Genomic DNA, 20426 nt, shown 5'->3' on the forward strand with positions numbered 1-20426 from the left:
TCATTTATTCAGCCAATCACTTATTTTTATTATTTTTTAAGGAGCACATGCTGTGGAGTGTAGTATTAGGAAAAACATACATATATACAAGCCAGAAGTTCTAGTTTTGAGTGTGGCTCCACCCTTCCATTCTGTCTGCGAAATTGCAATTAAGTTACTTCTCTGACTCTCAATATTCATCCTTATAATGGGTTTAATAATAGTTCCAAGGATGTTATGTCATCTGGAGAATTTAGGGTCACATTATAACCATTCAACCTTCTGTGGTTGATTGAAGTAAGTGGGCTTCCTTCTTGAAAAGAGGATTTACAACTTACTATTGACAAGAAAAATAGGGTAGGATTTATTCCCTCGTTTAATTAGACTAGCTCTATTTTGATATAATGAGACATTGTGTAAGATTTCCTTTGAAAAAAATTTTTTTAAACCCAAATGATTCAACTACTAAAATAAAACTGGTAAGCAACGTTACAGTGGATTATTACATGATTGGCCAGGACATGTGGTTTCCTTTGTACAAGAAGAAGTATTGTTATACAGTGGGATTTGAAGGAAAAACTCAAAATTCTTGGCCAAAAGGAAATCAAACAGAGAGTGTATCAACCAACTTCTGCTGTGGCAGTAATTCCAGAATCTTAGTAGCTTGCTGCAACACACTCTTATCTCCTCCCTTGGTTACATGAGGGGTCTGGGTTGGCTTGGGTGCACTGAGCACAGCTGGATTAGTATGACTCAGCTGAGATCCATCTGTTTGCACATTCAGAGATCCAGCAAGAAGGAGGGGAATGCTGTTCTCATGGTGAAAGGTTGAAGCTCAAGGAGCTAGGAACTGATCTAATTACACACGCATTTAAAGCATCCTCTTGGATGTGACATATTAGTTCACATTCTGTTGGCCAAACCAAGTTGCACGGCCAAGTCCAAACTCATCAGGAAAGAGTCATAAGGCCTAGGAGGGAATGGATAATTGTCAACAGCATCCATTTATTAAAATAATTGTATGTAAAAATAATTCAATCTAGAAAATGAAGATCGCTGTGAGGTGCAGAGTTTGCCTTTGGTCTGATTATAATTACCTCCCAATCCTAGAGAGAGAATCATTTTTGCCAAGTCTTGTCTTTTACCTAATCTTTTCCAGCCTCCACCCTCAGAAGCATACTTTATGCATCAAAGAACTTCGTATTTTGCGTTCATTATCTTTTACCAGTGGAATTTTCAAGGAGCCACTCTCTTCTGTGAATTTTGAGTTAGTCCAAGGATTGAATTGGCCCCAGAATGTACAAAATCAGATTAAGCCTGAAGCTACCCTGGGCTTTTGAAAGTAAACACCCAATTTCTAGAGAAAATCAAGCATTTCAAAGGTCCTAATATTGACATTTTCAGTAAGCCATACAAATGTTTCTGGTCTTTGATAGGTACAGGTTTTAGTTCCATTTCAAGAGGAGAAATCTCTGGAGTCTCTAAGCTTAAATATATCCTGGAAGAGGAAAAAGATCTAGGGGTCACAGATAAATCTGGAAGAGTAACCAGACAGATAGCAGCCCAGAAAATAAACAGAAGCTATTTTGATTGTCTATTGGGGTCTGTTATTGTCTTAGCATGGAAATCATATAAAAGGGTAGGTAAGAGTACTTAAACTCTGTTTATATACCATTTTTAATCACAAAATTTGACTTCTTTTTGTTTCTGCTATCAAAACCCTTCTGTTAGTGATGAATATTTGTAACTAGATCTCACTATAGATCTCTCTTTGGAACTTGTCTTTTGTCCTTTACAATCATGATTCTCAGACATATTTCAGATTTTGATGCTCGAAAAGCTTTATTGTCTTTCTCACTTAGGAAATACAATTGTGAAATATGCAAAAAAAGCGAAAGGGAAACAAATGGTTCTATTCAGATGAATGACCTTTGGGATATCAGGTGGGAACCAAATCTTTACCAAGCTTCTACTGAAATCTATCTCCGTGCCTCTGCCAAGCAAATGAGGGTTGTTCTGGGGGACTCTGTGACCTTTAGGTTAATTGGTTATCACCTGGACTGTTGACTCAGTAGAAAACTAAAGTCAGTTGCATTTCATAATAGTATTAGATTAGTTGTAGTAGATTTATGATATTTTCCTAATTTTTAGTCATTTGTCATTTATTCATTAATGTTTGTTGTTTGTTGTCACACTATCACCTCTACTCTTATTTACTTATCATTTTGCTTTAAATCAGCTCACTCCTTTGTTTAAATAAATTCGCTATAGGAGAAAACTTTCTTATTACCATCAATAGAAAACCAGTATCACTTGCCAGGAACAGGAATTAACATTTATAAGTAAGTCCAATGGAAAGAAAATAATGTTTTTAGGTGCTGGCTACTTTTTGCTGCCTGCCAGCAATATATATATATATTTTTTATGTGGTGAAAAAACACATAATGTGAAACTACCCTCTTAACAAATTTTTGAGTGTATAGAACAGCATTATTAACTAAATGTACATTGTTGTGCAGCACATCTATAAAAGTTTTTCATCTGAGACTCTATATCCATTGAATAGCAACTCCGTTTCTCCCTTTCTCCAACCCCTTGCAGCTACCATTCTAGTTTTTGCTTCTGAGTTTGACTACTTTAGATACTTCATGTAAGTGGAATCATGCAGTCTTTGACCCTCTGACTGGCTCATTTCACTTAGCATAATGTCTCCAGGTTCACCCATGTTGTCACAAATGGTAGGATGTTTTTCTTTTTTAAGGCTGAATAATAATCCATCGTATGTATATACCACATTTTTAAATCTATACTTCCATCAATGGACATTTAGGTTGTTAACATATCTTGGTTATTGTAAATAATACTGCAATGAACATGGGAGTGTAAATATCTCCTGGTGATCCTATTTTCGTTTCCTCTGGCTGTGTTCTCAGAAGTGGGATTGCTGGATCATATGGTAGTTCTATTTTTAATTTTCTGAGGAACCTCCATACTGTTTTCCACAGTGGCTGCACCATTTTACATTCCCACCAACAAAGCACAAAGCTTTTGATTTTTCTTCTTTTTTAAAAAAATAAAGGCCGTTCTAACAGGTGAGAGGTGATGTCTCACCGTGGTTTTGATTTGCATTTCCCTGATGATTATGCTGTGGAGTAACGTTTCACATACTTGGCTATTTTTATATCTTCTTTGGAGAAATATCTGTTCAATCCTTTAACTGGGCTGCTTTTTTGCTATTGAGTTGTAGGAGTCCCTTATGTATTTTGAATATTAGCCCTTTATCAGATATAAGGTTGGAAAATATTTTCTCCCATTCTGTACGTTGCCTTTTCACTCTGATGATTATTTCCTTTGCTGTTCGGAAGCTTTATGCTGTAGTCCCAGTTGTCTATTTTCGGTTTTGTTGCTTGTGCTTTTGGTACCATATCCAATAAATCATCGCCAAGGCCAATGTTACAAAGCTTCTTTTCCTGTTATGTTTTCCTCTAGGAGTTTATATTTTCAGGTCTTACATTTAAGTCTTTGATCACTTTTGAGTTGATTTTCATGTATGGTATAAGATGAGTCCAAGTGCATTCTTTTGCAACTCTATTTATTGAAGAAACTCTCCTTTCCCCATTGTGTCTTCTTGGCAAATGATCTGGAAGAGATAATTTGTTCATGTATGCGAGGGTTTATTTCTGAGCTCTCTATTTTATTCTGTTAGTCTCTATGTCTGTCTATGCCAGTACCATCCTGTCTTGGTTACTGTAGCTTTGTTATGCATTTTGAAGTCAGGAAGTGTGAGGCCTCCAGCTTTGTTCTTCCTCAAGATTATTTTGACTATTCAGGGTCCTTTGTGGGGCCATATGAATTTTAGGGTTGCTTTTTTCTATTTCTGCAAAAAATGCCATTGGGATTGTGATAGAGATTGCATTGAATCTGTAGGTCACTTTGAGTAGTATGGACATTTTAACAGCATTGAGTCTTCCAATCCTTCAACCCGGGATGTCTTTCCATTTACTGGTGGCTTCTTTAACTTCTTTCAACAGTGTGTTATAGTTTTCCACTGTGTACAAATCTGTTCCCTCCTTGGTTAAATTTATTCCTAAATATTTTATTTTTTTAGTGTTGTTGTAAATGGGATTATTTTCTTATTTTCCTTTTTGGATTGTTCACTATTAGTGTATAGAAACACAACTGATTTTTGTGTGTTGATTTTGTATCCTGCGACTTTATTGAATTTATTTACTAGTTCTGGAAGTTTTTTTGTGGCATCTTTAGGGTTTTCTGCGTATAAGATTATGTTATCTGCAAACGGAGGTATGACTTCTTCCTTTACAATGTGGAAGCACATAGTAGGAAAGAATGCAATAATACAAAGAGACACACAGTGTAAGTTTGCCCAGACCCCTAGCGCCCCTCGCCACATATACATACAAGAACATGTATGTGTGCATGTATGCATATGTAAACATTATTTTTTTTATAGAAATGGGAAAACTATGCATACCAAGGTGATTCAGCAAAACTCTTTTTGTTTAGTATATGGAATTTTATCATTTCCTATTTCAAATTTTAATTGACCTTCAGTTGAAATAAAGTGTGCTATATGGAGTTAGCTTGTGATGCTCTGAACAGTGAGTGTGGCTCTCTTTGATTAACACAGAAATCCCTATGTATGAATGAAGCCCTCGCTCTGTAAAATATGCAAGGAGTGATTACAGGTAACTGAGTGTGGAGGTAACGTTCTGATACCAAGAGCTCAATTTCCTTGTTCATGCATTGTTTTCCTCTGACTGGATAATTTCGAGTGACTGTCTTCAAGTTTGCCGAGTCTTTCTTCCGCTTCAGCAAGTCTGTTCTTGTACCCCTCTAGTGAATTTTTCAATTCAGTATTATATTCTTTAGCTCCAAATTTTCTGTGTGACTCTTTCCCTGTACAAAGCCAGTCTGTAAGGCCTGAGAGAGGTGGCTGCTTTTTCAAGTGTGTGGATCCCAACACAAAGTTATGAGGGGCATGAAGAAACAGAAAACCTGGCCCAATTAAAGTAACAGAATAAATCTCCAGAAAGTGACCCTGAAGAAATGGAAGTATATGAATTATCTGACAAAGAATTCAAAATAGCCATCATAAAGATGCTCAGTGAGCTTAGGGAAATAAATTTTGGGCTGATCGAAGAAAAGAAATGAAAAGCCTTAGAGGTATTGATCTTAAGTCCACCAGCTTTGCATGAGCTGTACAGCCTTGTGGGGAAGGTGGGTGGAGAGATGCAGAGAGGCTGCAGAGATGGCTTAGCCTTGAGTACAGATGTCAAGGGAAGGGAGTCAAATGTGAAAACTTATAAGCAAACTTAGTCCTTGCCAAACAAATAAGTTATTACCTCAGGGCCTTTGCAGTTACCATTACCTGCGCCTGGAAACACTGGACCTAATTATCCACTTGATTCACTCTTTCAGATCTTATGAGTCTCTGCTCAAATGCTCCCTTCTCAGAAAGGGCTTCCTTGCCCCCTTATGTAAAAACAGCAAAATTCCCCTGAGCCCACACTACACTAAATCCTTTTTCATAGCTTTATTTGTCCTCATAGCAGTTCCTTATCCCTCCTGGTGAAGTGTTTGTTTACTTATTTTCTCCCTTTACTGGAACATAAGCTCCAGAGGGGCAGGGTCTTTGTCTGTCATTGGACAATCTTATCCCCAGTGAATAGAACAGTTTTTACCTGACACAGAGTAAATGCTAAAAATGAATGATAAATAACAAATAGACAATCAATTAAAAGTTTTTATGGATATAAGGAAGATTCTTGAAAAGGGAATGTGGTTCTACTACAATTGTAAGTGGTTCCCTCCTTGAATGTTGTTAAACACCTTGAAGAAATTTTTTCATTTTATCTGTGATTCTATATACAAAGACGTCATACTTCATGTAGAGTTTAAGGTGTGTCTATTCTCTTGCACTGTGAAAGAAAAATAAAATTTATAACTACAGAGACTCAGGAGGGAGTTTTCCTAAAAGAATTTGAGCTTGGCAGGAAATAACTTCTGGTTGACCTGAGATATAAAGAAAAGACAGGACATTCAAATTGAAGATGAACTCAAAGAGTTATTGCATGCACAAGGCCCTGAGTGCTCCCTCTCTCTGAGGCAATCTTGACGATCCAATGCAGTCCATTTGGATGGTCAGATGCACTTATACAGCTCCCATTTAAAATAATATTCAGGCTGTAATTAACAAGACAGGAAATCACAAATGTTGGAGAGGATGTGGAGAAGAGGGAAGCCTCATCCACTGCTGGTGGGAGTGTAAACTGGTGAAGCCACTGTGGAAAACAGGACGGAGATTTCTCAAACAATTAAGAATAGAACTACCAAATGATCCAGCTGTTCCACTGCTGGGCGTTTATCCAAAGAACATGAAAACACAAATGTGTAAAGATACATGCAGCTCTATGTTCATTGCAGCATTATTCACAATAACCAGGAATTGGAAGCAACCTAGGTGCCCATCACGGGACGAATGGATAAAGAAAATGTGGTATATATACACAATGGAATACTACTCAGCCGTAAGAAATGATGAAATCTGGCCATTTGTGACAACCTGGATGGACCTTGAAGGTGTTATGCTAAGCGAAATAAGTTAGAGGGAGAAAGTCAAATACTGTATGATCTCACTTATAAATAGAAGATAACAACAACAACAAACACACAGAGACAGAGATGGGATTGGTGGTTAACAGAGGGCAAACGAGGAGGGAGGAGGGCAAAAGGAGTGATTAGGCACGTGTCTGTGGTGATGGACTGTAATTAGTCTTTGGGTGGTGAGAATGATGTAATCTGCACTGGACTTGAAATATAATGACATACACCTGAAATTTATATAATGTTATAAACCAATGTTTCTGCAATTAAAAAAGTAAATAAATTATTTAAAAAATAAATAACTTTAAAAAGTAAACTTTTAAAAAAATAATAAAAAATAATATTCATATTAAATGAGAACCTGAGACCTTATCAAAATCTGTTTGTTTCAGAAGTGATTCTTTGGGGGAGAATGATTTCTTTGTAAAAGAAATATTAAAAAATATGTCCTGCCTCAGTTTTCTTATTTACAAAATGGAGTGATGGTGGAAATAAATGTCTTATAAAAGTTTTTATGTGACTTATAAAGATATCCACTGTTAGTTATCATAATTATCACATTAGCCTGCATTTTAAGGAAGACTCTATTATGAATTAGTATAGATTGCAGTCCTTTTGAAAGTAAGGCATGTGTGTGTGTGTGTGTGTCTGTGTGTGTGTCTGTGTGTCTGTGTCTGTGTGCGTGTGTGTCTGTGTGTGTGTGTCTGTGTCTGTGTGTGTGTCTGTGTGTGTGTCTGTGTGTCTGTATGTGTGTGTGTGTGTCTGTGTGTGTGTCTGTGTGTGTGTGTGTGTGTGTGTGTGTGTGTACACACTTGCTTTTTGGGATGTAGTTCTGAGAAGGGGACAGGTACTATTGCTTTAGAATCTGATAGTCCTTTGACACATTAAACAGAATGCACCTGCTCTGTGAACGCTCACTCACCTCCCCTGAGTGGGGGCGTTGGGTTCCTTACTATCTAAACCAGTTTCCAAAATGGGTAATTGTGTTCTGACTCATGCAATTCTCCCTACATTTCCTGACTGTTTCAGGTGACTTATTCCTTCCTCTTTGCCCTTAATGGATGTGTAATGAAATGACATATTTCAAAGTCATTGCTGTGTTTCAGGCTGGAGTGGACTACTCTTATACAATGTCTCAGTAGAGGGCCAGAATAAAGCCTGGAGCACTCATGCCCTACTTCAACCCCCCATGAGAAGAAAGAGGTTCTCAAATCAGAGATGACTTTTGAGGCTAAAGATTGTCTGTGCTGAAGGTTTTTAGAGTTAGGCATTGGCGTTTTGGATGAGTGAAAAGCACAAGCTTTGGGGTCAGTTCGCTTCATTCAAAACTCAGTTCTGTCATTTTTTAGCTGTGAACTTGGGCACACACATGACTTAAACCTTTCTCATCCAGTTTATTCATCTGGAAAATACTGATAATAATAATATCTATTTCATAGGAATTCTTTTTTGAGGGAGATTAGCCTTGAGCTAACATCCACTGGCAATCCTTCTCTTTTTTGTTGCTGAGGAAGATTGGCCCTGAGCTGATTTCCACGCTCATCCTCCTCTACTTTATATGTGGGATGCTTGCCACAGCATGGCTTGATAAGTGGTGCGTAGGTTTGCACCCAGGATCTGAACTGGCAACCCCCAGCTACTGAATTGGAGTGCATGAACTTAACCAGTGTGCCACCAGGCCAGCCCCTCATAGGATTTTTATGAAGATCAAATGAGACATTCTATATAAAAATACTGAGCAGAGTGTGTGGTGTATGGTGCGGGCTCAATAAATGTTGACTCTCAAATTGTTTTTCATTGATTCAGTCCATCAGTAAGTCATTGACAGGTGACTCATGTTTAGCTGGGAGCTGGAGAGATAAATGGATTAATTATAACAACCGATAATAGAATACAGTTTCATGCAGCAAAATGGGAGCAGAGAGAAGGGAACAATTAATTCACACTGGGGTGAGGGCAGGTTTCCCAGAGGAAGTGGGCCTAGAAGGAAAAGTGAAATTTCCCTGGAGAAAGGGGCAGGAGAGAGAGGCATTCCCCTTGGAGAAGTACCATGCAAGGAAATTTATGAGTGAGTTTAGTCTTGTTCATCAAGTCTATGTGTATTCATGGAGTTCCCGCTGTGTGACAGGCTGTATGCTGGATTCAGGGGACACAGTGGTGAGCAAAAAATATACTAGCCCTGCCCTGTGGGACTTCTCATTCTAGAGACAAGACAGATACTGAGCTGTAACCCACAGAGACATCACAGGGCCGTAGGGCACAGATATCATTGGATGGTAGAGCCTTGAGACTCTGATTAGATTAAGGGAGGTTGAGCAGTAGGGCCTCTGCAGGTATCTGAGATTTATTTATTTATTTTTTACTTGAGAAAGATTCGCCCTGAGCAAACATCTGTGCCAATCTTCCCTTCTTTTGTATGTGGGCCGCCACCACAGCATGGCCACTGACAAATATATACGCCTGCACCCAGGAACTGAGCCCATGCTGCTGAAGCAGAGTGTGCGAACTTTAACCACTAGGCTATGGGGCTGGCCTAGTATCTGAGATTTAAACTAAGACCTGTAGGGTGAGTGGGAGTGAAGTAGGGGGAGAGTGGGGAAGGCTCTGTGCCCGGAGAGTCATGGTGCCTCTGGGAACTGCATAAATGCCAGTGTGGCTGGGACTTCCCCATGGGAAGCATGCGGAAGACGTCAGAGAGGAGGTTGGTGAGGTGGCTGTGGAAAAGACCACAGAGGCCTTGGTGAGGATTTGGACTGTTGTCCCAAGTGCTGTGGGAAGTCACTGAAGTGTTCTCTTTTATGCACAGAAATGCTGGAATCAGACCTGTGTTTTGAAGAGAGCATCGAGATGCTGTGTTCATAGTGAATCAATGGGGTTAAGATGGAAGTAGAGAGACCAATAAGTAGTTGTGGCAGGATGCTAGTGGCTTGTATGGGGGCAGAGGCACCAAAAAAAAAAATAAACAAAAGATAAATTGCATCTGGTAAATTCTCAGGGACTTGCTGTAGTTGCAGAACAAGATAGGTAGTGTCAAGCCACTGAAGAAATTGGCTGGACCAGCTTTGGGGGAATGCTGGTGTCTTAGTCCATTTGCCTGCTATAACCAAAATACCCTAACCTGGGTGGCTTATAAACAACAGAAATTTATTTCTCACAATTCTGGAGGCTGGGAAGTCCAAGATCAGGTTGCCAACAGATCTGGTGTCTGGTGAGAACTTGCTTTCAGATTCATAGGAGGCGTCTTCTTGCTGTGTACTCACATAGCAGAAGGGATGAGGAAGCTCTTTGATAAGGACACTAATCCCATTCACGAGGGCTCTGCCTTTAGGACCTAATCACCTCCCAAAGGCCCCACCTCCAAATGCCATCACCTGGGGGTTTAGGATTTCAATGGATGAGTTTTAAGGGGCCACAAACATTTGGTCTATAGCTACCATTATGATATTGCATGCTAAGAAACTTGCATTTATACTATAAAAAGAGCCAACGGAGGTTAAGAAGCAGGGAAATGAAATGATCAGATTCATGTGTGTGTGTGTGGAGGATATTAATTTCTTTCCCCACCTACTTTTTGAGCCATGCATTTATTGAATTTAGAGTAAAAATGGGAGAAGTGGTATGACATTACTGGAGGTAAAGATTGATGGGAGCCATATTGTTTTGTATAACAACACAAAAGACATATACTAAGGAGAGGTTAAACTTGTCAACATGAAACAGTTATTTATCTTGTTAATACTCTACCCTGAAGCCACCTAGGCCTTTTCTCATTCAGGACCCAATTATTACACCCCTCAAATGCATCAGGGGATCTGGATATAACTGGATGTGGGACGGCCATTTGGGGAACACAATAAGCCAACGCTTTTTCTGGGAGGGGAGCAGTTTACAAAAGTGTTAAAGGGACCAAGAGGTTGTGGGAGAGAGAGAATGACTATGGGAAAGCTTTAGCTACTGATAGGATGAAGGTGATACCATGCAGTGTCCTGAGCCTTTGCAACAAGAGGCCCCATAACCACTGAGAAGCTAGAAGTAAGTCCGAGAGAGTGGGGAAATATTTCACAAACCAAATTCATATTGACTCTCTGTGTTGGAATATGTGACTTGAACCCCGAGAACATTTTTGAGGCTCCTGACACCCGGTTTCTAACTGGCAAAGAGGGAGATAATTTAGCTATGAATTGGACCACCATTTTCTCCCTTTCCTTGGGTCAATACGTGTAAGATGCTTACATGGGAAGTACTCGGAATGGATGGAGTATTCAAAAGGCTGTCCACAGTGATGGAGATAGACATGAGAACTGCTGAGAAGGTCGAGTCATTGGGGGGTAAAAAAACTCAAACAAGCTTTGTACCTCTTTGGAGTTTTGAGCCTCTGCCACTTAACATGCTTCAGAAAATTTAAAAAGGAAAGGTAATTTGTTAACTTTCCTTGCTACATATGAAGGATGACACTGAAATAGTATTCATAGCTTTTGAATACACACTTTCTGTCAAGCCGTGTTCATCTGTGCTGTGCCTTCTACTTTCTGTGCCTCCACTTGGCTTGGTGTTGTTGGTCGGAAGCATTCATTCAGGGAGTGTGATCAAACTTGCCATTATTCGTTTTTCAGGTTACAGAACTCAACAATGTGAAGAACGTAGCTCGATTGCCAAAGAGCACCAAGAAACACGCCGTAGGGATTTATTTCAATGATGATACCTCCAAGACCTTTGCTTGTGAATCAGGTTTGTCTGAGGCATGAAGGGCTTTTGCTTTTAACTTTTAAGCGGGCACTAGGTGTCCAGGTTAATCTTTTGGACGTTTCCACAGATCTTGAGGCTGATGAATGGTGCAAAGTACTCCAGATGGAGTGTGTAGGGACGCGGGTCAATGACATCAGCCTCGGAGAGCCTGACTTACTGGCTACTGGAGTTGAGAGAGAACAGAGTGGTATGTAAAGAAAATTCTCTCCTTTGGTCTCTGTTAAAACTGTTTTTGTCCCCATATGATAAAGCATAAAGCTTCTTCATTATGTAAAATTTTTGAAGTTATAAAAATGCATAAAGAAGTAAAAATAGCCTTTTATTTCACCTAAAACTTGTGTTAATATTTCAGTGTATTTCTTTTCTTAATATATTTTTGATGCATAATGTGAATATATCTACATTAATAACATCAGCTAGAAATTTGGGGGAACCTGCTTTGTGCCAGTTTCTGTGGAAGAGGCATTACATCATTTAGTTTTCCCAGCAGCCCTATGACATAGGTACAATTACTTCCCCATTTTACAGATGAGGAAACTGAAGGTTGGAAGAATTAAAGATCTGGCTCCAATTCCAATACCTAGGTTTGATTCCAGTCTGTACTCTTGGGCCTATATTTGTAATATACAGATTTTACAGTGTAATGGGTTTTGTCTTGCCTTTTTCACTTAAAAATTTTATTGAAAGCCTTTCGATGTTTTTAATAGAATCTGAACTTCATGAATATTTCGTCAAAGTTAAACCCACCTAAATTTGCGATTTTTTTTTACTGAAACACTTGAGCCAATTCTTTGAGCTCAACGCTCAAACTGGGAATAAGTCATTTTAAGTAATAATGATCAAAATATTCATGAACTCCAGCAAAAATCAATGTTAGTTTACAGTATGAGCCTGGAGGTGAGGAATCGTCTCTTTGTCTCCAAATTACTGAGCCTATGACAGGGTGGATTGGATCCCAGAGTTCTCCTTTAGCTTATTGACTTGATCTATGAGGATATATCACAGCGAAGAGGCTGTGGTCACCTGGCTTGATTACAAACATGGCAGAGGTGGAATTGTACTGACTGTTTCCATTGGAGTGCACACGCCAACTGTTAGTAAAAAATACCCTCCCTCCCAACTGGGACTATGTCTTCATGACACGTTTACAGTCTGGGACTATTTTGGATGCATCGTATCTGCCATAATCCACTTCCGCACAAGCGTCATTGATGGGGACCTAGGAGTGCTGGCGAATTCAGCAAAGCCTCTTTGTAGACTGGGGAATGGAGCTCCAGGGAGAGGTTGAGTCACTTACCAGGGCCGTACAACCAAGCACCAAGCTGCTTCCTCTATGGTTCGCTAAATCAAGGTGCTCCGGGCTGAGGGCATGCACCCGTGCTGCCTCACGGACAGGTGCATATAAAGTTAAACATAAAGAGGAAAACGTGACAGGTTTTGATTTCTTTTTAACCTAGGGTGCTCAGAGCAGCACTTATTTCCACAAACTTGTGTTTGTGAAGCTGTGTCACGATAGTGCCGCAAACTGAATTCAAAATTGGCGGTGCCTGGGAGTTACCTTCCCACACCAATTTTCTGTGCCTCAGTTTCCTCTTCTGTCAAGTAGGAATAAAAATACCCCTGGTCTATAGCTACTAAGGATTATTATGAAACTCAACTATGCCTTTGAAGGGACTTTACAGTATTAATTTGCATGCCTCCAAGTAATTGTAATCAAAGTGGTCCTCACCACTGTTGATGTCATTCTGGACCAAAGTGGTTATAGAAGAACTTGTAAGCAAATAAATTGGTAATGGTCTCTCTTAATTTTTACTTAAGGATGACAGTCCTTCTTACTTGCTCCGCAACTCTCCAGGGGAAAATTTGCTCCATTGGAATATGCTTTTAAAATAATTATTAGAAAGCCATAAATATTTCGTTATTGGGAGTTTGAAATAACTTAGAAAATTTGAATAACAGATGCATGAATACATTTCATGAACATAATCTGAACACTCGTTTACTAAATTCAACTAAAATCTATGAAAATTCTCATGACTTTCTTATTATAAAACAATTAATTTAGAATACCACTAATATTAATAGTGCCACACTATTTTGTCAGATCTAGGAAATTTATCACAATGCTGGATAGGTGAAAATGTGTTTGCTATAGCAATAACATTTTTATTCATATTTCGCTTAAAGATTTTGACTCTTTCTAAATTAATGAATTTTCTAGAAATGTAACAGAAATATCATGGCTGTATCTGTGGGGATGAAAATTTGGTTGTAGAAATAAATCAAGTAGTTTATTTAGAGTAATCTTGATTAAAACTTTAACAATCATCCAAATAAGCAAATGAATGTTTCTTTCCAGTATTTGGCTAAAGAGAACTCCTTGTTAAAACCACTTCAAATATATCCAGAGGAATTTCCCCAAACTGTTGGTCAGTTAAATACAGAGTATTAGTGTGCAGTTTTAGTTAAATAATTTGGGATACAGTTTTATTCGTTTAGTTATGAAAATTATAAGTTGATCAATATAACTTTAATGTCATTAAACCATGCAATAATTATTTTGCACCTGCTTCTTTTGTGAACACAACAGTGTGGGTGTAATTAATATGTATTTGGCAAGAAAAAATTGCTTTTAATGGTTTCATTGCTTTAGTCTTTTATTGGCATACAATTTTTTATTATGCAAATTTGAAAGTTCTAAAAATGGTCTTTGCTCATGTAAACAGCGTTTAGTGTATGTTGACAGCCAGACTGTATCATTATTGTGATTGAATATGGTCTTCATTTAAAAAATCATTTTCTGGGACTGCTAATTTATGAGAAAGGTTTATGTTCCTGAATATTCAACCAAAACCTAGAATATGAGCTTGAATTATTTTGAAATGCCTCTTTGTTCCTACAATGTCTTTGATGTTTTATTCCTGGGGATTTTAGACTAACCTTTTGTTTTTCTCCCAGAGAGATTCAATGTGTATTTGATGCCATCTCCTAACTTAGATGTACATGGCGAATGTGCCTTGCAGATTACATATGAGCACATCTGTCTTTGGGACGTCCAGAATCCCAGAGTCAAACTCATCTCTTGGCCGCTAAGCGCCCTGCGGCGGTATGGACGAGATGCTGCTTGGTTCACTTTTGAGGCAGGGAGGTGAGTTGTGTGACTGTTTTTCCATGTTCCCCCAGCCCCTATTCATATCATTTGAGGCCTGAGTTTACACGTGAGATCCAACCTGAAGCACGCTTCGGGAAATGCCTAGCTACGACTGGACAGCGCTCGGCATATTGTAAAATAGTCATACAGTCAATATGGCTTTCTTTTCCATGGACGATTCTAATGTTTCATGAATGTGCTATGAATTTTGATTACACAGTTTGATTCCATACCACGAACTGAAGTTGAACTAGGAATACTGAAAATATACCATTTCCTTGGTCAAGCTGAACAGAGACCAACTTGTTGGTTTTTGGAAAACTTCCATAGTGTTATTCTATGTATGTTTCCCCGCTGAGCTAACTATGGTAGATTATCAAAATGAGGGGCCATTCCACATTTCTGAAGTTGTGGTTTATTGGGTTCCATCTATTTTGTTCACAGTGTGAAGAATGATGCTAATACTGGAAGAGATTAATTCTACAACTTGCTCATCGTAATACCCAATAAGCACTTTTAGGGCTTTCCCTTTTTCCGGTTAGAGGTCAACTTTGGAGAGAGAAGATGGAGCCAATAATATTTGAGTAGATCATTAGCTACAAAGAGATTAGTCTAGTTGGTATCTCATTTTCCTTCTCCCTCAGGTTTCCTTCCTCAGAATTTAGGCTCTTTTTTAAAAACGTTGCAGATAAATGTTATATTTTAGAATTTTAAAGGACTAAATTTTAAGAAATACAAGCCCTTCTGTATATGGCCAGACATTAAATTAAAGTTGAAAATGATCAACTTGTGACTTAAAAAAAAACTATTTTGTTTGTAAAAGTGGACAGGAATATGATCCTTGATATACGGAGAGTGAAAACAGAAGGTGTGAACTCCTAAGACCCTAATTCACCTGATTATGTGATAGTAATACTCCGCTCAAATTAATCTGTTCATTCTATTTTAAACAAAGCTCAGAAATTTAAATTTTGCTTTTCAGAAATATGATTAATTTGATGCTCTTACAATGATCCTGGAAAGTTTAAAAATTCTTCTTTCCCATACAGCTCTTTTCTGGTCTATTTTATGTTTAAATACCTGGAAATGAAAATGCTATAAATGAGTCAGTAAATCCCCCAGAACCTGCAAAGGCCCTCATATTAGAAAATAAAACTTTAATCTTCAAAGCAATGTTCCTCTTTTGTCAGAATTACTTATTTTTATCCTTATGGGAAAATCTCTATAGAAAATTAAGTCTTTATTTGGGAAGGTGGGTATATTTCCCTGTTTATGTCTCAGAAATTATTTATGTATTAATTGTTGCCATTGAGATCTAGATATAAAAAATGTTTCATAATAGAAATAGACTTCTCTGTTGACTATACACCTTGCGTTATTCCCTGCTCGAATTTCATGTTGACCCTTGGTAGCATTCTGCATTGATCACAACGTTTTGGGCCTATTTTGCGCAATGCTCATTCAACATTAATATTTTTTAATTGTTCTTTGATTTACTATTTAGAGTAAGTAGTAATAGGAAAAGAGTATGGCTTTTTATGGTAATTTCTGAAGGCTAAAACTAGTATTATCATGACTAATTGAAAGTTCTTTAGAAATTATCTCAGTCTTCCAAGTTTTAATCCTACTGATGCCTTTCAAAAGTTTGATTTATTCATATTGAAATCTAGTAGAACTGCTCCAAATCTAGGAGATTATTTTAAAGACTTTGATATTTCTGTTAGGTGATATAGGAAACCATGGAGATTTTTAAGCAGGTGTATTTTGGTCTTTGTGTGTGTTTTATGCAATCATGCTCATATTTTGTAAGCAGTGAGATAGAGGGGGCAGATGTGGCTGTGAAGAGATGCTGAAGTAGCTCCTGTGAGAGAAATGCTGGAAGAAAAGCATGGGTATATTGGAAATCTAAATTTCGGAATTATTCCAATAATTCATAATGCCATAAAGAGCTGAGTTGGAAAATGAAAGAGTTTTAGTCTACGACTTTGGTCTCTTTATGGTCTGACCTTTTGGATATTTTGTCCAAGAACTCCAGTACTTAGGTGATTTTAATACCTACAACCCATACCACACAGTGTTGTGCCTCAAATATTGTAGGGGTTTGTATTATTCCTTGTTTTTTTTTTTTTTTAAAGATGGGCACCTGAGCTAACAACCGTGGCCAATCTTCTATTTTTTTTCTTCTTTATCCCCCCAAACCCCACCCCCCCCCCCCGCCGCCGTCGTCGTACATAGTTGTATATCTTAGTTGCAGGTCCTTCTAGTTGTGGGATGTGGGGTGCCACCTCAACGTGGCCTGACGAGCGGTGCCATGTCCGCGCCCAGGATCCGAACCCTGGGCCTCCAGAGCAGAGTGCGCGAACTTAACCGCTCGGCCATGGAGCCAGCCCCTATTCCTTGGTTTTGAATAGCATTCTTATTTCAGTGGTCATACTTTGTGGGGCTGGCGCAAACGAGATTGAATGATCAAAGGGGACGTATTGAGAATGTGTACTTAGGATCTCACTCATTTCTCAGACAGCGTTGTGTAGCGTAAGGAGCACTGATTCAGGAGTCAGAGAGACCCTAGTTTCTAATCTCTATTCTTTATTCTTTATTAGCTGTTGCCCTTGGACAAAGTGTTTAATTTCCCTTGTCAATTTATCCAAGTAAGAACTTTCTTGCAGTGTGGTTGTAGGTCAAAGGGGCAATGCAAGTGGATAATCCAGAAGGGTCCTGGGCTCCTCGTCAATGAGACTTTTGATATTTTATTATGATTACTTTTGAAGTAGGACTTGAGTTTGCAGGATACAGACAGTGTTAAACGAAAGTTAATATTACTATTTTATATTTTGCCTGAAACTGAAATAAAGATGGATTTTTACAGTTACCATCAAGATGCTCAGGATAATAAGATCGTTTGTGTTCCCCCAAGCGTGAAGTTTTCATATCTGCCTTGCTTTATTAGCAAAGACAATTTTTTCCCTGGCTATTTTTGGATGTATTCAAAACAAGGCAGTTTCGTATTATCTAATAGAATTTTCTCCCTGTCTCACGTCAATAAATGAACAGGAGTTAAGTCTATCTTGGTAAATAGTTTTCACATATCCAACATGCATCTGCAAAGATTTCACAGTATTCCCTCTAGAACACAGGTAGTCATCCCGAAGACCTTGGGCAAAGTTCTGCTCACCTTAGCCTCTGTTAGAGTTGGAACTGAGTGTTAGTCCTGCCCACTGGCCCCATTTGACCCCACCAAGACTGACCGTGGGCATGTGTAATCAAGTGGGCTTGGAATTGAGGAAGTAAAGTTAAATTACAGTTCTTCTGCATATTGGCCGTGGGATCTTGAGTGAGTGACCTGACTCCCTGAGCTTCCATTGGCCGCCTGTAAAATGGGTTTAATGTATTACGTATCTCACAAGATTGCCATGAAGATTAGCTATAAATCATAAAAACTCCTGGCATAACACCTGGCACGTTAGATCAACTCAACCTGACATAAACGGAAAAGAAATTGATTGGCTTAATAACTCAGAATCCAGGACGTAGGGGCGGCTTCAGGTGTGGTTTGATTCAGAGTGCAAATGATGACCCTAGGTTTCATCTCTGGGTCCTGTTTCTTCAAGGATGGCTTTACTCTGGTTCCACATGGTGGCTTCCAGGAGCTTTGGGATCTTCTCATACTATCAGACAACATAAAAGAGAGAAATTCCTACCATATGTTGCCCATTACATTCACCGTCACTATGTGTCAGGCACTTTATGCAAAGCACAGGGCACAAATAGAATGAAGATGGTTCTCCCAAAGCAGGAAGGGGTATTGATGCCTTCAGAAGGGGGATGGATGTGAGGTTTTTCAAAAAAATAGCGAAATGTGTCCAATACAATGTGTACAGCAAACCTCCTGTTTGCTCTTGCAGTTTGAGTGCAGGCACATACAGCCAGGGCTGTCCGTCTTCCTGGGCAGCAGTCTCATGATTGTAGGTTAGCAGTGTCTTCTGGATGCCATTTCTTCCTCTCTTCCTCAATATAAGCAAATCTGACCACAATTCTACTTTTTCCTTGAAAAAATTCAGTCGAAACATAAACTTTTTAATAAGGTGCAAAGACACAATTAACTGCCACTGATTGCCCCTGGAGATAAAGAACAATTTAGTTTATCTGAGGAACTGAGAGATATATCACTTTTTTTTTTTTTTGAGGTTTTTCCAGTCTTTTCTTTGTTTCTTTCCACTTTGAAGCCCCAAAGCCTGAGTGAAACACGTCAGACTGGCAAGGGCTCTGATTTTTTATGGGACGATCCAACTGACATGAAGCTCTAACTGTGGCAACATCTCCCACGGACCATTCTTGAAATGTTGTTGTTTAAAGAAAGGTGGCAGGTGTCCAGTACGTTTCCCTGTTAATTCTGCAGCTGGCTGCTGAGTTAGCATGCTTCAGTGGCAGGCTCCGCCTCACTCCCTGACTGATTTAAATTAATATCCTGAGTTTAGCACCTGGAGGAGCGAGAACAGCTCAGGTGACATTTGGCAGAACCTTCTGAATAATTACCACACATGAATGCTTCTCTTTACCAGCGGAGAGAGTCTCTTGTGTGCTTTTGACATCATTTTAAGAGAAACTTCTAGCTATGCCAAGAATATGTGAAAATCAACACTGCATATACAAATTCTTTCCCTTAAATGGGGTGCATAAATTTGTGGAAAAATCTTTTTTTTTTTGGATGTAAAGGCTTCTGAACGCCTCGGAAAAGAAATCATTTCTTTCTTGTGTTTATCACTCTAAAAATAAGTCTAATTGGTGAAATAACTTTTCATTGGAGAGGAAAATTGTTTCCACCACTAATTGGCGGATTGACAGGTAAAAGGACCATTTTTCTGATGTAAAACTTTGAATATTCTCTATTTGTCTTCTTGATTCTAAGCTCCTTAGTAATCTCTCATTTCTGAATATTTATGGGGCATATACTCATTCTTATTAAAGAATTGAAAGCAAATTAACAAAGAAAACGTACTCTGTTCTCCCTACCATGTTGAGTGGAGAAATTTGAATACAAATGCACTGGGTCTCACATACAGGCTTGCTCAGGAGAAGTGAAATTCTTTTCTTTTGCAAGAAAACAGAAACTACAATTGTGCCATGTATATAGCCCCTCATTCTTCATTAGCATTTATCTAAAAAATAATTTTAATTATAAAAGTAACACATAGATCTTATAAATATTCCATTAGTGGAGGCATGTGTGAAATCAGAAGGGAGAGTCCCCTTTCTGCTCGGCAGAATAACCTCTTTAAGAATCATCTTTGATGGATCCTGCATTATTGCATGCCTGGTCTCCGCCAGACACGGTGTTGGGCGTGCGGGTGTAAAGACAGACAAGGCAAGGCCACTATCATAAGAGGCTTAGCTGGATCCCCTCTACCTCTGAGCTTCTGTCAGTTTAGCACGTGAAGTCCCTGAGGAAAAGGTTGATTTTCTCATGACCTTTGGAAAAAAATTAGACGTTCATCAATGCATCCTTTCTTGTGGCCTTCTTTTTTTGGTATATTTTTTATCTTACTTATTTATTTTTTCAGCTTTATTGAGATGTAATTGACATATAACATTGTATAAGTTTAAGGTGTACAACATCATGATTTGATACGTGCATATATTGCAAAATGATGACCACAATAAGGTCCGTTAACACCTTCGTCATCTCACATAATTTTTTTTATGTGTCTTGTGAGAACATGTAAGATCTACTCTCTTAGCAAGTTTCAAGTATACAATACAGGGTTTTTTTGTTTTTGTTTGCTGAAGAAGACTGGCCCTGAGTTAACATCCGTGCCCATCTACCTCTACTTTATATGTAGGACGCCTGCCACAGCATGGCTTGCTGAGCAGTGCCATGTCCGCACCCAGGATCTGAACCAGCTAACTCCAGGCCACCAAAGTGGAACCT

The 20426-nt window shown here is 38.7% G+C and overlaps 1 protein-coding gene across 5 annotated transcripts in view; it reads left to right on the forward strand.

Moving 5' to 3' along the window:
* Positions 1-20426, forward strand: part of DOK5 (docking protein 5) — a 152224-nt gene that overhangs the window by 85686 nt on the left and 46112 nt on the right. For all 5 annotated transcript variants that reach the window (XM_001488976.6, XM_070247208.1, XM_005604794.4 and 2 more), the window contains exons 3-5: positions 11217-11331; positions 11417-11536; positions 14308-14497. In XM_001488976.6, coding sequence (XP_001489026.3) covers positions 11217-11331; positions 11417-11536; positions 14308-14497 — 425 coding nt within the window. The remainder of the gene's footprint in view (positions 1-11216; positions 11332-11416; positions 11537-14307; positions 14498-20426) is intronic.

This window comes from Equus caballus, chromosome 22, assembly GCF_041296265.1.
Source record: "Equus caballus isolate H_3958 breed thoroughbred chromosome 22, TB-T2T, whole genome shotgun sequence".
Classification (NCBI taxonomy): Eukaryota; Metazoa; Chordata; class Mammalia; order Perissodactyla; family Equidae; genus Equus; species Equus caballus.